We start from the raw sequence: 15832 nt of genomic DNA on the forward strand, positions 1-15832 counted from the left end.
CACTGAGTTCAAATGGCAGATTTATCACCCATATCGTCACTGCTGCATGGGCGGAACGTTCATTTTCAGTAAATGGAAAAAGGAACCTGTGTTCCAATGGATCCAAAGTAGTTATTATTTAGTCACAAGCTCTTATTAATACATAACATTGGTTAACTATTTATATAAAACCCACCGTCTAACCACTTATTTTCAAAATATTTAAAAAATATCACATTTAGCAGATCTATAGTGCAAGCTCACAATGTGTTGCTTGTGATGTGTTGTGAAATTGTAGATCTGGTATTTTCTCTATTTTTGCATGATGCTCTTGTACGATGAAGTATTAGGGCTAGGGCTGGGATGCGATTAAAAATGTTAATCGAATTAATTACAGGCTCTGTGATTAATTAATCGCAATTAATCGCATTTTAATCGCATTTTAATCGCACATCGATATTTGACCTGAGAAGCATTCTTTTCAAGTAAAACACTTTTTTTTTTAACAAGTGAGTTTTTTTAATCTAAATTTCGCATCCACTGGGCCAAGCAAAGCGCTCTGATCGGCTACTTCTCCCTTTGCGTTTGTTGTCTCTTCTTGATTCGTGCATCGCTATGATCGGTATGCCCGAAACTGAAGGTTCTGTGGTGCAAAAAACTAAGTGCGATTAAAATGCGTTAATTTTTTTAATCGCGTTAATTTTCTGTAATTAATTCATCACAATTAATCAGTTAAAGTCCCAGCCCTAATTAGGGCATACATTTACGAAAAAAGATATATACGGATACAAGGTTTCTGCTCGACAGAATGATATGTGTGTTTATGTGCTTGCATTTATGTATACAGGAGCAAAACATGACCGTGACAGGAGGACTGGCTTGGTGGAATGACTTTGTTGTTGTGGCCTGTTACAATTTCATCGATCAGCAAGAAGAGGTAAGAGCATGCAATATTAAGCCTTAGTTACACATGGTTGCTCTTCCCGTCTCTTTCCGAAAACAACCGATCTACAAGCTCACAATGCGTCGCTGCACGGCAAATTGTAATCGTATAGATTGATTTTTGGTGCGAGGCACTGGCATACACCTTAGTATAATACAAAAATCCACTCGTCCGAGACAGTTTGCCCTCCTGGCCCCAAAGTTGTGGAATAAACTCCCTGTCGAACTTAAAACAACGGACTCACTCGCTAGCTTTCGCCGTGGACTGAAGACCCACCTGTTCAGACTCTACCTAAACCCATAGCACTACTGAAACACTCAATGACCATACATGAAGCTAGTTAGCATTTGTTTTTAGGTTTTTTAGAACTTTTATTTCCTTGACTGATTATATTGTTTCCTAGATAGATATTCATTTGCATTTGTTATATTGCTGTTGATGTACTGACATATTATCTTGTTTATTATTGTGATGTTTTATCTGCTTATTGTAAATCGCTTTGGATTAAAAGTGTCTGCTAAATACCTAAACTGTAAACTGTAATACCGTTTAGAAACTGAAACATTTTGGGAAAAAAAACTAAAAACTAAACAAAAAACAAAAGTGGTTAATCTATTGTTGTTGTCATTCAGCTTGTTTTGATGTTTTATTTCCCTGTGCCCCTCTGTGTTGTCCTCCTGTTCCACCCTCTCTCTAGCTGCGGCTGTACCTACGGTCATCCAACCTGGACAACGCCTTTGCCTTGGTCACTAAGCTCCAGTCAGACACGCTGCTGCTCAATGTCTTCAGAGACATGGTCATCCTTTTCAGAGCCGACTGCTCAATCTGTCTTTACAGCATAGAGAGGAGGCATGACAGGTGGGGCTGCATCATGTACACACATACCTGTATATTCCTGTCCTTCTTATTACAGGACAGTGTGTTGACAGTATTTCTCTAGTGCCTTAAAATGTGATATTGTTTGGTTAAAATAAGTGGTCAATAGCTCCACATTCTGTTAGCAATTATTGCAGGGCCGTGTTTAATACCTTTTCAGGTCAGGTTACCAATTGTATGCAATTAGGAGAAAAAAAATGGATACAGGATAATCAAAAACACGCTACTCATCAAACGTGGACAGTGATCTGCTACACCACAATGTACACCTGTCAACATATCCATGTATGTACACTATGTAAAACTGACTAAAGACCTAGCTAATGCCATGTATGATATCTCCGTTCCTGTAGTTCTTTTTAAATAGTTGTATTGCATTGACTACCCAAATTATTTTGGGGGGGTCCCCAGATGATTAACTTAATGTGCAACATTGTTTCTATTTCATCCCTCCTGACCGCCAGAGGCGGTGCTTTAAGCACTGAATGATTCCCTTCGCGCATGCGCAGTCGAGCATTAATATCAACAACGTCACGACGTGACCCCGGGATGAACCGGAAGAGATTATATCTTCCATCGTTCATCGGGGGTTCAGTCCCTTTTTCTTTCTCGCGCGCGCAGGTTGTGATCTGCGACGAGCCATATTATTACTAAATTCTACAAGTCGCTGGTAGTTCCGCGACCGTTAAGGTCGGAGCAGCGGATTCGCCCTCCAGGAGCTGCGACTTGTTACTTTACGTTTTCTCCTATTGAAGAGTTCCGAGGTAAGTCCCATTGTTTACAACCTGTGTTTGGAAAAGCCGCGTTCGCGCCGCTTCCCTCGGGCATACGGTTGACAGTGATGTCGTGAACGTAGCGTTCCGACAAGCTGGTGCTTCATCTGTCGATCTGTTAATGAGCTAAAGCTAAGGCTATACGGCAAGCGTTATTGCTGCCTGCTTCTGTTTAAGTTGTGAGTTAAAGTCTAACTGCACTGTTGACGACGGTAAGCGTCTGCGCTGCCCGCTTTGTATTGTTTAAGTTTTGTATAATTTAAGATATAGCCATAGTGCTAATAACGGCAAGCGTTATCGCTGCCTGTTTTCAGTTAACGTTCAGCGCTGGCTGACTTTGTTTGGTAAGCTAGAGTGAGTATAGGCTACCACCGACGACGGTGAGTTATCGATACGGCAAATGTTAGCGTTGCCTGTTTTTTTCATATTGTTATTGCTGTATACTCTCTGTGAGTTAAGGTTTAACCGCGGCAAGCGTCTGCGCTGCTTGTTTTGTTTATGTTAGTTGATAAAGCTAACGCATAGCCATAGTGCTAGCAACGGCAAGCTACTGCTGCCTGTTTCTGTTTATATTCGCTTGTAAAGCTAACGCAGAGCCATTGTGCTAACAACGGCAAGCTACTGCTGCCTGTTTTCAGTTTGCGTTTAATATCAGCACGCTACGTCAAGCGTTAGTGCTGCTGTGTTGTGTATTCTTGTCTGCTGAATTAAAGTTGTTACAGCTGGATTACGAGAGAAGGCAAGCGTTAACGCTGCCTGTTTCTTTTTCGTACGGCTAACCTGTTTTGTCAGCGGGACTTTGTGTTGTTTGCTGGTGCAGGCGGCGTTCGCGCCACCTCCCCCCAGCTCACGGCACCCTAAGTTAGGCAGCCAGCTGCGTCCGCGCCCTGTGCTGTACTACTAGTTGGTGTGGTAGCATCCCATCCAGTATGCATAATTCCCACCACTGTACTGAATGTCAGGCCTCTCTCCACCCGGAGGATGGCCATGATTTATGCCCAATGTGCCTCGGCCTCGACCATCTGAGGGAGGCACTTGAGGGAAATCCATGCATGAACTGTAGTTACATGCCAAGGACAGTCAGGGAGGCCAGGCTGGCAGAGGTGGAACATCCCCTCCCTGCGGGCCAAGGGGCCTCATCTAGAGCTGGGCGCTCAAAGCGCCGGGCCGATGCAGCTGCTACTGCCACTGCTGGCCCTCCCACTAAAAGGAAGTCGAAATCAGACCGCCGACTGGCATCGAAGGTCTGCGAATTATCCACAGAGCTGGAGCGCATGAGAGCAATGCTCATCCGCCAGTCGGAGGAGTCCTCAGAGCGTGCACGGGTGCCTGCGCAGCAAATGCCACACCTGCTCCCAGAGGACGATGCACTTTCACTGGCTGCATCTGCCAGTGACTTTCGGGAGTATGATGATCAGGATGGGGACAATGTCTCCCTGTCCCAGTCCTCGGATCAAGACTCCCGCTCCTCTGCCCAGTCTTCACTGCTGGAGACTGAGGATAGCTCCATGCGGGCCATTTTGCGCTCGGCTCTGGAGCGCCAAAATTTGACCATACCACAACAGGCGGATGCAGCCCCTGCAAGCCGCTTTTTCCCGCGCAGGCCAACTTCCACAGCATTTGCTGTTCCACATGCAGAGGATTACATACGGGAGCTGCAGGCCTGTTGGAGAGATACCAAGGCCTGCTCCCGCCTTTCTGCTGACGGCCGTACTCTGGCAGCCATGCATGACACAGAGCGTCTCGGCCTGGATGCCATGCCAGGGGTTGAGACCAATATTGCCGCCCTTGTCATTCCCCCTGGTGAGGTGGTGCGTAGGGACATGAGATGTCCTCGCCCACAGTGTAGACAGACGGACGACCTACTTATTAGGGGTTATAACGCCGGAGCGCGTGCCGCCAGGATCGGCAACTCCATGTCACACCTCCTGCTTGCCCTCTCTACATCGCTGCAGGAAGCCAACACAAATGCAGCCACAGCCACCGACGCAGGCACTACCACAGACCCCATTACGTTCTGTGATGCGTCTCTAGAGGCTTTTGGGTTGCTTACAAGGGAACTTGGAAGGATGATGTCCACCATGGTCCAAGCCCGTCGCCAGGTCTGGCTCTCCCAGGCTAGGATAGGCGAGAGGTCCAGAAGAACCCTCCGCGGTCTCCCAGTGGAACCGGGAACGGTATTTGGGCCGGGTGCTCAGCAGGCACTGGACCAGACCATCCAGGCAGGGCAGACCAGACAGCAGTGGCTGAGTCTGCAGCAGAACTATGGGTCTTCCAGCAGGCATCCCTCTGGTAGGGGCAGGGGTTCCTCGGCTGCTCCGGGAACTCGCTTTCCACCAGTCTACCCTAGGGACCAGGGGCCTCAGCACATGCAGACCCGTAGCTCTCGGGGGACCAGCCACTTTCCCCCTAGGCAGTTTCGCGCCCCGGACCCTGGTAGACTCCCTCCCAGGGCCCCTAGGGGCCGGGGGGGCAGGCACTGAGACCGGGGGGCCGGCCGTCGGATACTTTTCCCATCAGCAGCTCAATCAATGGGCTGCTCAAGCTTCGGACCCATGGGTGGTTGCCACCTTAACCCACGGGTACAGGCTTCAGTTCCGACGCCGGCCCCCCACAGCCAGCCGGGTCAAAATGACCATCATAAGCAACCCGGCAAAGGCGCTCGCACTAGACCAGGAGCTATCCGCCCTCCTGGCCAAGGGCGCCATCGAGGAAGTAGATCCTCTGCAGGACCCCAACGGGTTCTACTCGACCTACTTTCTTGTGACAAAGAAGACCGGCGGTTTCCGTCCTGTCCTAGACCTGAGGATACTGAACAGGTACCTGAAGGTCTTACCTTTTCATATGTTGACCGGGGCAGACGTAGTGCGCACCGTCGTACGCGACGAGTGGTTCACGTCAATAGATCTAAAAGACGCATACTTTCATGTCCCCATCGCCAGGCAACATCGGCAGTTCCTGCGATTCGCGTACAAGGGTCGCCACTGGCAGTTCAGGGTGCTCCCCTTCGGGCTCTCCCTCTCCCCAAGGGTATTCACCAGGGTTGTGGCAGCAGCTCTCCAGCCGCTGCAGTCCCGAGGCATGAAAATTCTCCCCTACCTCGACGACTGGTTGATCTGTGCAGTTTCCCGGGCGCAGGTAGCAGACGACACGGCACGCCTCCTGTCCCACGCAGCCTGCCTAGGACTGAAGGTAAATCTAAAAAAAAGCAACCTTACTCCTTGCCAATGCACAGTCTTTATCGGTCTGTCCATAGACACAGTAACCATGACGGCCCGTGTGTCCCCCCGTCGGGTGGACGACATCATGAGGTCACTAACACGTTTCAGAAGAGGCAGGCGGCTGCCGTTTCTGATTTATCTCCGGCTATTGGGCCGGTTAACTTCTGCTGCGGCTGTTGTGCCGCTAGGCCTGCTCTCGCTGCGCCCTCTGCAGAGGTGGCTCAACAGCTTTCGCCTCGATCCAGAGCGAGACCGGCGCGTAGAGATTACGGTGGCAAGACAGTGCCTCCTCGCCCTGTCTTTATGGAGAGACAGGGCCTACATCTCAAGGGGTGTCCCTATGGGTTCCATCCCGTCCCGCAGGGAGCTAGTTACCACCGACGCCTGCCCGTTAGGCTGGGGCGCGGTGTGGCAGGGCAGGACGGCTCAGGGGCAATGGTCCGAGGCCGACTGCACGAAGCACATCAACGTGCTAGAACTGAAAGCGGTGCATCTTGCCCTGAGGTACTTTATACCGTACCTCAGGGGCAGACATGTCCTCGTCCGATCGGACAATACCTCGACGGTATACCATATAAACCACCAGGGTGGGACCAAGTCCGCTCAACTGCTGCAGGTTGCCACGGACCTCCTGCAGTGGGCAGCCCCCCGTCTAGCCAGCCTACGGGCTATCTTCATCCCAGGGGAGAGGAACCAGGTAGCGGACTTCCTCTCCCGCCAAAGTCCTCCATCGGGGGAGTGGCGCCTTCACCCAGACGTGGTGCAAGCCATCTGGGGGCGCTTTGGCAGGGCAGAGGTGGACCTGCTCGCCTCAAGAGCGTCAACCCACTGCCCGCTCTGGTTCTCCTTAGCGGAGAAGGACAGTCCTCTGGGCCAGGATGCACTGGCCCACCCCTGGCCAGAGGTCCTGCTGTATGCTTTTCCCCCTCTACCTCTAATTCATCAGGTACTTCACAGAGTAGTTCAGGGGAGTCACACAGTCCTTCTGGTGGCTCCCTTCTGGCCGGGGAGAGTATGGTTTCCTCTCCTTCACCAACTCTGCCGCGGGTCACCATGGCGCCTCCCCGGCAGGAAAGACCTGCTCTCGCAGTTAGGGGGCAGGATTTGGCATCCCGACCCGCAACGCCTCCAACTGTGCGTCTGGCCGTTGGTCGGCCCGATCCACTGCTGAGCAGCTGTTCACAAGCGGTTCAAAACACAATCTTGAACGCAAGAGCACCATCCACCAGGTTGCAGTACAAGAACAGGTGGACACTGTTCTCCAGGTGGTGCAGGGAGAAGAGGGAGGATCCGGTGCACTGTTCGGTGCCCATAATCCTGGACTTCCTCGAATACCTCCTGGACAAAGGCCTGACCCCATCTACCCTAAAGGTATACATGGCAGCTATTTCCTGTCATCACGTCAGGGTGGACAACAGCACAGTGGGGAGCCATTACCTGGTGTCCCAGTTCCTAAAGGGAGCTCAGAGGGACCGTCCTCAGAGAGCTCCTAGATCCCCGTCATGGGACCTTAATGTAGTGCTGAGTGCCCTTTGCGGGCCTCCGTTTGAGCCCTTGGCACAAGCAGAGCTCAAGTGGCTGTCATACAAGACAGCCTTCCTGCTGGCTATTACATCTGCCAAGCGTGTCAGCGAGCTGCACGCACTATCAACCAGCGACACATGTCTCAGGTGGAATCCGGACGGGTCAGGTGTCACCCTGTGGCCCAACACAGCCTTCCTTCCCAAGGTGTTGGCAACAGCCCACCTTAACCAGCCTATTAGGCTGGCCCAGTTTAACCCTCCTCCAGGTGAGCAGACGGACCAGCTGAAGCTGTGTCCTGTGCGGGCCCTGAGGTCCTATTTAGGGGCTACCACACGCATCCGGCGATCGGAGCAGTTGTTCCTCTGCCATGGTGGCGCTAATAAGGGCCATGCCCTCTCCAAACAGCGCCTGTCGCACTGGGTAGTCGACACCATCACCCATGCATATCAGATAAGTAATCGCCCCAGACCACCGGGTGTGCACTGTCACGAGACCAGGAGTGTCTCCACCTCCTGGGCTGCCCTGAGGGGTGTGCCCCTCGAGGAGATATGTGCCGCCGCCTCTTGGACCTCAGCAGGCACCTTCTCGAGGTTCTATAGAGTAAATGTGGCCACTCCCCACCCATTGGGTGTGGTCCTCCTCCCGGAAACCTCTGATCCGACTGTTTAAGGTTTGTAATCAGGGTTCCTCGTGACTTTGTTGGTACAAGTCATTCAGTGCTTAAAGCACCGCCTCTGGCGGTCAGGAGGGATGAAATAGAACGAAAGTTACGTATGTAACTACGGTTCTATGAATCCCGAATGACCGCCAGAGCGCTCAGTCACTCGGAACCCTCGCGTTCTTGCGAGAAAGTTCTGTAGGGACTGAACCCCCGATGAACGATGGAAGATATAATCTCTTCCGGTTCATCCCGGGGTCACGTCGTGACGTTGTTGATATTAATGCTCGACTGCGCATGCGCGAAGGGAATCATTCAGTGCTTAAAGCACCGCCTCTGGCGGTCATTCGGGATTCATAGAACCGTAGTTACATACGTAACTTTCGTTTCTCACTCAACTGTAAACAATCCAACATAAAGTTTAAGTGTATAGAGGGTATCTGCACATTTCTTAAGTAACAATTTAAGGACTTTTTAATGCCTCTAACATGACAAATTAAGCATTGGCCAAATTGTCAAATATTAGAGGCAGAAAACTGTGAAAATAGACGATCTACATGCTCACAACGCCTCGCAACGCGAGGATAGCATGTAGATCTGCTATTTTCACTATAGAACAGTGTTATACAAAATGTAATGCCTCAACTCTTGGTGCTCGTCAGGGTGGTGGGAGTCTTAAAATATGATTATTTAGGGGGTCGCGGCCTGAAAAGGTTGAGAACCACTGACTTAAACTGTGGTTGTAAGTAATGCGTTTGTGTTGGCCAGTTCCAGTCCCAACCCTTCAGTCAGCGTGGAGCTGCTCCAGGAGGTGTCCATGTCCCGCTACATCCCTCACCCTGCCCTGGTGGTCTCTGTCACCCTCACCTCTGTACGCACCGAGACTGGCATCACGCTCAAAGCCCCGCAGCAGGTAACACACACGCGCACACCTCTGCACACACGCACGTTGCACGCACACACGCACACACGCACACACGAATACACACACAGGGCTGTCACGATGTTGACATTTTACATGACAATTAATTGTGACCCAAATAATTACATTTAACGATTTAATTGTGTTTTTGTCGTTGACAGTTACATTTCTGTTTGGCTTGTAGGCACATGGCAGATATGACACGTAACCTAAATATACAACAAAGTTACTGACACATTTGACAACTTAATGCTTAAAAAAGAACATTGATAGTGGAAATAGCTGATCTACAATCTCACAACGCGACGCGTTGTGAGCTTGTAGATCTGCCATTTTCACTACCTTTTGAAAGTGTTTGAAACTATATGAACGTATCTCAACATGTAAACGATTATGACGATTATGCAAAATAATTGCGATTACCCCAAATAATTGCGATTAGACGATTATGTAATTATTGTGACAGGCCTACTGTACACACACCCACACACACACAGCTGTACACTGAAATCTGTATTGCTAATTCACGTCTTATCTCCATATACTGTATGTTTCTGTCCATTGCAGGCCTGCATGGCTGAGAGCATCATGTTGAATCTGGCTGGCCAGTTGATCATGCTACAGAGGGATCGATCGGGACCCCAGGTGAGAGACAAAGAAACTCCTGCCAACAACAAGAAGCTGGTGAGTTCAACCGTTGATTTGGTTTCATGCTCGTCATGCACTGCATGTTGTACTATCTTATATAGCATCACAGCAGCAACGCATGGCTATCGTGTTTTGATTTGCCTTGGTTCAGTTGTATCAATCAGGGTTCCCACGGTCATGAAATTCCTGGAAATATTTTGAAATTAGAAAAATATTTTTCCAGTACTGGAAAGGTTTGGGAATTGATCAATGGTCCTGGAAGGTCCTGGAAAAAAGTAAGCTGTAAGCTGCCATGGGTTTGGGGTTGGATCCTGTCCTGACTCCTGAAGATAAGGCGGTGCATGACCTTGATAGCCTTGTAGCCACAATTGTTTTGTACTGGGTGCCACCTGAAGTCTGTAAAGAGAAAGAGAAAGGGGAGAGATGTGAAAAGGTTTGGGACGTTGGTAACCCGGCATGCCACAACATTCTGGATCATTTGGTGGGGCTTCAGTGAGCATGCTAGTAGGCCAGTAAGAGAGGTCGTTTCTATGGGCAGGCCTGGAGATGACTGAGGCCTGGATATAGCTGGGCAGACTCTTTGGTGAGGAAGGGTCTGATTCTTTCTACTGTATGTTTTAGTGTAAGCCTACAGGATCGCTGAAATTTGTGCCTCGAAGTACAGCCGAGTCTCCAGGCTGTTGGAAACAGAAACAACCGGGAGTTGCCGATGGAAATAAAAAGATCCTGCATGGGACAGGACTTTTCACTTGAACCCTCCCTTGTTCCATATTGACATGTCTTTCTCTCTTTCTTTCTGTCATGCAGCTACCGTTCTGCCCTCCAGTAGTTCTGGCCCAGTGTGTAGAGAACGTGTGGACTACCTGTCGTTCCAACAGGAAGAAGCGTCACCTGCTAGAAGCCCTGTGGCTGTCCTGCGGTGAAGCAGGCATGAAAGTCTGGCTGCCGCTGTTCCCCAGAGACAACCGCAAGCCCCACTCATTCCTCTCCAGACGCATCATGCTGCCCTTTCACATCAACATCTACCCGTTGGCCGTTCTCTTTGAGGACGCCCTGGTCCTGGGGGCCACCAATGAGGCAGTGCTGTACGACGGCCTGCAGGGGGCATCGGAGCCCCTGGAGGCTGTATTCCCATACTGCACTGTAGAGAGGACCTCCCAGATCTACCTCCACCACATCCTGAGGCAGCTCCTGGTTCGCAACCTGGGGGAACAGGTAATTGGGTGTCTACGTCGATGCTTCTAATTGTGGGGTCCAGGGACCCCTCGGGTATCCTTGAGTGTTCCCGGCGGTCCCCAGCTAAATGATTAATAGTTAGGAGGAACCAAATGGACCCAATGTCATACTGAGGGACTCAAATTGATGAACAAGATCTCGAGCCGTCTGGGTTGTAGAAAAGCGTCTTGGTTTTATTTCTCTTTTCTATGCATGCACTACAACATGAGCCATCCCTGAATGCTCCGTAAAGCAAATACAAAATAAAAGCAGGACTATTGCTGGCTACACAGGCTGAATCAGTGTGTCTTCCCCCCCCCAACCCCCACCAGGCATTGCTGCTGGCCCAGTCCTGTGCGTCACTCCCCTACTTCCCCCATGTCATGGAGCTGATGGTGCATGTGGTGCTGGAGGAGGAGGCCACGTCACGGGAGCCCATTCCTGACCCGCTGCTGCCCACCGTGGCCAAGTTCATCACCGAGTTCCCCCTCTTCCTCCAGACCATTGTGCACTGCGCAAGGAAGACCGAGTATGCACTATGGAACTACCTGTTTGCAGCTGTAGGGAACCCCAAGGATCTTTTTGAGGAGTGTCTCATGGCTCAGGATCTGGATACAGCTGCCTCCTATCTGATTATACTGCAGGTAAGCTTTGTGAACACATGTTTCTGCAGCTGTGAGCCAATCACTGTCGCCTATAGACCCATATAGAACCTCACCCGTCGCTGCATACTGTTGTGCTCCGAGACGACGTCCTATAAAGGTTTCCCCGTGGCGGGGGGGAACGCCTCCAACGTTGAGGTAGAAAACACTCTTCCCGAAATTGTATCCACAAAGTAAAGGTAGTTCCGAACTCCCAGACTGTGATAACCTAACCAGGGTCAATAAAACATGAACCAGGGCACGAAACAACCCCTTAAAATCGCTAGTTTTGTCAGCCGGTAATGTTTACAAGCCTGGAAGTTGCAGGCGGAATGGCAGCATTAGCACCACCTCTGGTCGAACGTAGTCCTAACCGTCGCTGCATTCGAACAGACATTCGACCAGAGGTGGTGCTAATGCTGCCATTCCGCCTGCAACTTCCAGGCTTGTAAACATTACCGGCTGACAAAACTAGCGATTTTAAGGGGTTGTTTCGTGCCCTGGTTCATGTTTTATTGACCGTGGTTAGGTTATCACAGTCTGGGAGCTCGGAACTACCTTTACTTTGTGGATACAATTTCTGGAAGAGTGTTTTCTACCTCAACGTTGGAGGCGTTCGCCCCCGCCACGGGGAAACCTTTATAGGACCTCGTCTCGGAGCACAACAGTATGCAGCGACGGGTGAGGTTCTATATGCGTGTATGTGTCTCCCGTAGGAAGTGAGGCCGATCGCCCCCCGCTACCCCCGCCTCCCCGTTCTTTGCTCCCAGACCACGCCCCCGACCGTCGCGATTGGCCGGCTGTACTCTGCTGTACTTCCTGGCCATGTCCTGTTACTGTTGTTGTCGCGTCGCACTAGTGCTGTCACGCGTAGAAGGATGTTTGAGAGAGATGAGATTCAATTTATTGTCAGTGTACAGTACAAGTACAGTACAGTACAGCGAAAAGTATTTTCACATCTCATACGTGGAGACGTTTGGACTTTTGGAAAAATGAAAATGCGCGTGATTTACAACGCTGCCGACCGACCGATGACAATATTGTTGTTGGACCGTCGCTAAATACCATCTAATGATGTAAAGTTCGATTACTGTACCACATGAATAGCGTGGCATTACTGCCCACAGAAAAGCAGTGTGACTGCAGGTTTGGGAAGAGAGGGAGAGGGGGAAAAACGTCTGGAGACTGATGCTTTAGTCTAAAGTAGCCAGCGTGGAATCAGACTATTTTGAGTTCATTTTATTATTGTTATTGTTATTATTATTATGTTTGGGAAGAGAGGGGGGGGGGGGAGTAGCCAGCGTGGAATCAGGCTATTTTGAGTTATTTTGTTATTATTATCATTATTATGAAGGACCGACTGTGGGGGGGAAAATAATAAACGTATTGGTAGCCTAGTATATACATAGAGATGATTAATGAGGTGTTATAGTGATGCTAATTCTACACCACCTGAAAGGTAGATATATGAGCCATCAGAATTCCATCCATTCCTCCTCCTACATTATTCTATAGGCCTATTGTCTGCATGACATCATTGTTAGTAGAGATGCTTGATGAGGCGTTCGGCAGCGTTGTAAATCACGCGCATTTTCATTTTTCCAAAAGTCCAAACGTCTCCGCGTATTCAAACGTCTCCACGTATGAGATGTGAAAATACTTTTCGCTGTACTGTACTGTACTTGTACTGTACACTGACAATAAATTGAATCTCATCTCTCTCAAACATCCTTCTACGCGTGACAGCACTAGTGCGACGCGACAACAACAGTAACAGGACATGGCCAGGAAGTACAGCAGAGTACAGCCGGCCAATCGCGACGGTCGGGGGCGTGGTCTGGGAGCAAAGAACGGGGAGGCGGGGGTAGCGGGGGGCGATCGGCCTCACTTCCTACGGGAGACACATACACGCGTTCTATATGGGGCTATGTCGCCTAAAACTGGACAGTGTACACTCCACATCAAGGCAACAAGTGGCTTTTTATGACCTTTCTTATATGTGTGTGTTTGTTTAAAAATCCTTTCTGGTCCGTGACCTACAAATGGGTCCCGACTCACCATTTGGGAAACCGTGTTCTAGACCAGTGGTTCTCAACCTTTTCAGGCCGTGACTCCCAAAATAAGCAATAAGCATTTAACTGGGGACCCCACCCTGATGAGTACTAAGAGTTGAGGCATTACATTTTGTTTGACACGGTTCTATTGTGAAAATATCAGATCTACATGCTCACAACGCCTCGCGTTGCGAGGCGTTGTGAGCATGTAGATCTGATATTTTCACAATTTCTGCCTCTAATATTTGACAATTTGGCCAATGTTTAATTTGTCATTTTAGAGGTATTAAAAAGTCCTTAAATTGTCACTTTAGAAATGTTCAGATACCCTCTAGTCTATACACTTAAACTTTATATTGGTTTGTTTACTGTTGAGTGAGAAAACAATGTTGCACATTAAGTTCATCATCTGAGGACCCCCCAAAATAATTTGAGGACCCCCCTGGGGAACCACTGTTCTAGACGACTCACCCCTTGGTGTCACGCTGTAAAAATCTATGCCATGGCTAATCAATAGGGATGGGAACTGGCAGCAGGTTGCCATCATCTGTTGTTTGTTCTCCATGTGCCTTTGTAGAACATGGAGGTGCCAGCAGTGAGCAGACAACACGCCACACTGCTCTTCAACACAGCCCTGGAACAGGGCAAGTGGGACCTCTGTCGGCATATGATTCGATTCCTCAAGGCCATTGGCTCAGGGGAGATGGACACTCCGCCCCCAACGCCCACCACACAGGTGAAGATCTCCAGGTTTTCTAAAAACCTTTCCTTTCCACTAGTTTATTGAACTTGCTTGTGAATATAATAACCAATGAGTTCATGGAAAATTAAGTGATGAACCAGTTAATTCCTTAAAAAAGCTTTTTTCATCTGGTGTCAACATGAGTTGCCACTGTTTAAAATTCAACTTTATGTCACAAGTTGTCAGTGTAAAACAGTGTGTGCAATCCTATTCTATACAAGCTCTCAGCTTGTATAGATGTATCTATTCTATAGTCATAATAGTAGAGTACTAACAAATGAGAAAGTCAGAAAATAGCATATAAAGAAAGGAAAAAAACACATTGAAATGGGAAGAATATCAGTCTTGTACAAGTATGAGACACTTAACACATCATCATTTAACAGCAGATATAAAACTTTAAACGTGATAGTGCCAGAGGAGTGCATCAACAATGGAGTGTAATCATAGTCAAATACATAAAGTTATAATGCCTGTATTAAAGCCTGTCATCAACACTGTGGGGCGGCATAGCTCAGGGGTAGAGAAACCGTTATTAGAGCACGAAGGTTTCCCGAAGGGTTCCCAGTTCGAATCCGGGCTCCCCCTGTGTTAATGTCGAAGAGTCCTTGAACCCCTAATTGCTCCCGGTGAGTAGGTTGGTGCCTTGCATGGTTTCCTCCGCCACCGGTGTATGAATGTGTGCGTGAATGGGTGAATGTAATGCACAATCTATGTAAAGCGCCTTGGATAAAAAGTGCTATATAAATTCACCATTTACCATTTAAATGCACCATTTAACACTGACATTGTAACAGTGGTCGTTAATCAGGTTGACAAGTAGAAACCAACTGTTCAATAGTTTTGTTGTATGGTTTTTGATACAGTACTTGGGTATTGCTTGTTAGTTTATCATGAATAACCAATATTAATACCTTTAACATCAAACCAATTCATTTGTAAACTTGTGAAGCATAGCTCCAAAGTTTTATTTACAATTCAACATAAGCCATCTGGGCAAAGTAGAAATCTTGCAGATCAGTTGCAGAAACTAGCTTTTGTTTATATTTTCTGTGTTCTGATTGGCCAGTTAATTTGCCTACCAAAGCCCACTCTTAACACCATAGACCTTTGCATGAACCTAGTTGAGCCTGGTGTCTCTCCGTTTCCAGGAACCCAGCTCAACAGGAGGTTTCGAGTTCTTCAGGAACCGCAGCATCAGCCTATCCCAGTCAGCTGATTCCGTTACATCTGGCATCCTGCAGAAGACCTTCAGCATGCCCAGTGGACCCTCTGCTAAAGGGTATGTATATCGTGTACACTTCTCTTTCATTAACTGTGCATGCCATACTACTTTTATTTGTTTGATTTGTCTGACTTGAGTGAATGAACTCTTGGTTAAATGTTATGCTCAAATCGGTTAAAGTGTGTACAACATAGTAGTGGTACACACCCTTGCTGCGTGTCACTCCCTGACTGGTCCCTGTTTCCTGTAATTCAACTGTACAATCGAATGAAGACAAAAAAGCCCCCAAAGATATATATATACGTATATTTAGCCTGGTTCCAGACCCTGAATTGCTAGCCACAGCCCCTTTAAAAATATGTTTCTGCGGTTCAGGGGTCTGGTGACTCGGTTTTCCTCGGTTGAAAATCC

The 15832-nt window shown here is 48.7% G+C and overlaps 1 protein-coding gene across 2 annotated transcripts in view; it reads left to right on the forward strand.

The window, feature by feature from the left end:
• The window catches only part of ric1 (RIC1 homolog, RAB6A GEF complex partner 1), a 76733-nt gene that overhangs the window by 52339 nt on the left and 8562 nt on the right, over positions 1–15832 (forward strand). Inside the window, exons 15-22 of one of the 2 annotated variants that reach the window (XM_080742670.1) lie at positions 827–916; positions 1620–1780; positions 8743–8887; positions 9464–9580; positions 10352–10759; positions 11092–11403; positions 14032–14190; positions 15348–15478. In XM_080742670.1, coding sequence (XP_080598796.1) covers positions 827–916; positions 1620–1780; positions 8743–8887; positions 9464–9580; positions 10352–10759; positions 11092–11403; positions 14032–14190; positions 15348–15478 — 1523 coding nt within the window. The remainder of the gene's footprint in view (positions 1–826; positions 917–1619; positions 1781–8742; positions 8888–9463; positions 9581–10351; positions 10760–11091; positions 11404–14031; positions 14191–15347; positions 15479–15832) is intronic. The other variant, XM_080742671.1, reaches the window with a different exon arrangement.

Source organism: Nannobrachium achirus (genome assembly GCF_963921795.1).
Source record: "Nannobrachium achirus genome assembly, chromosome: 15".
Lineage (NCBI taxonomy): Eukaryota > Metazoa > Chordata > Actinopteri > Myctophiformes > Myctophidae > Nannobrachium > Nannobrachium achirus.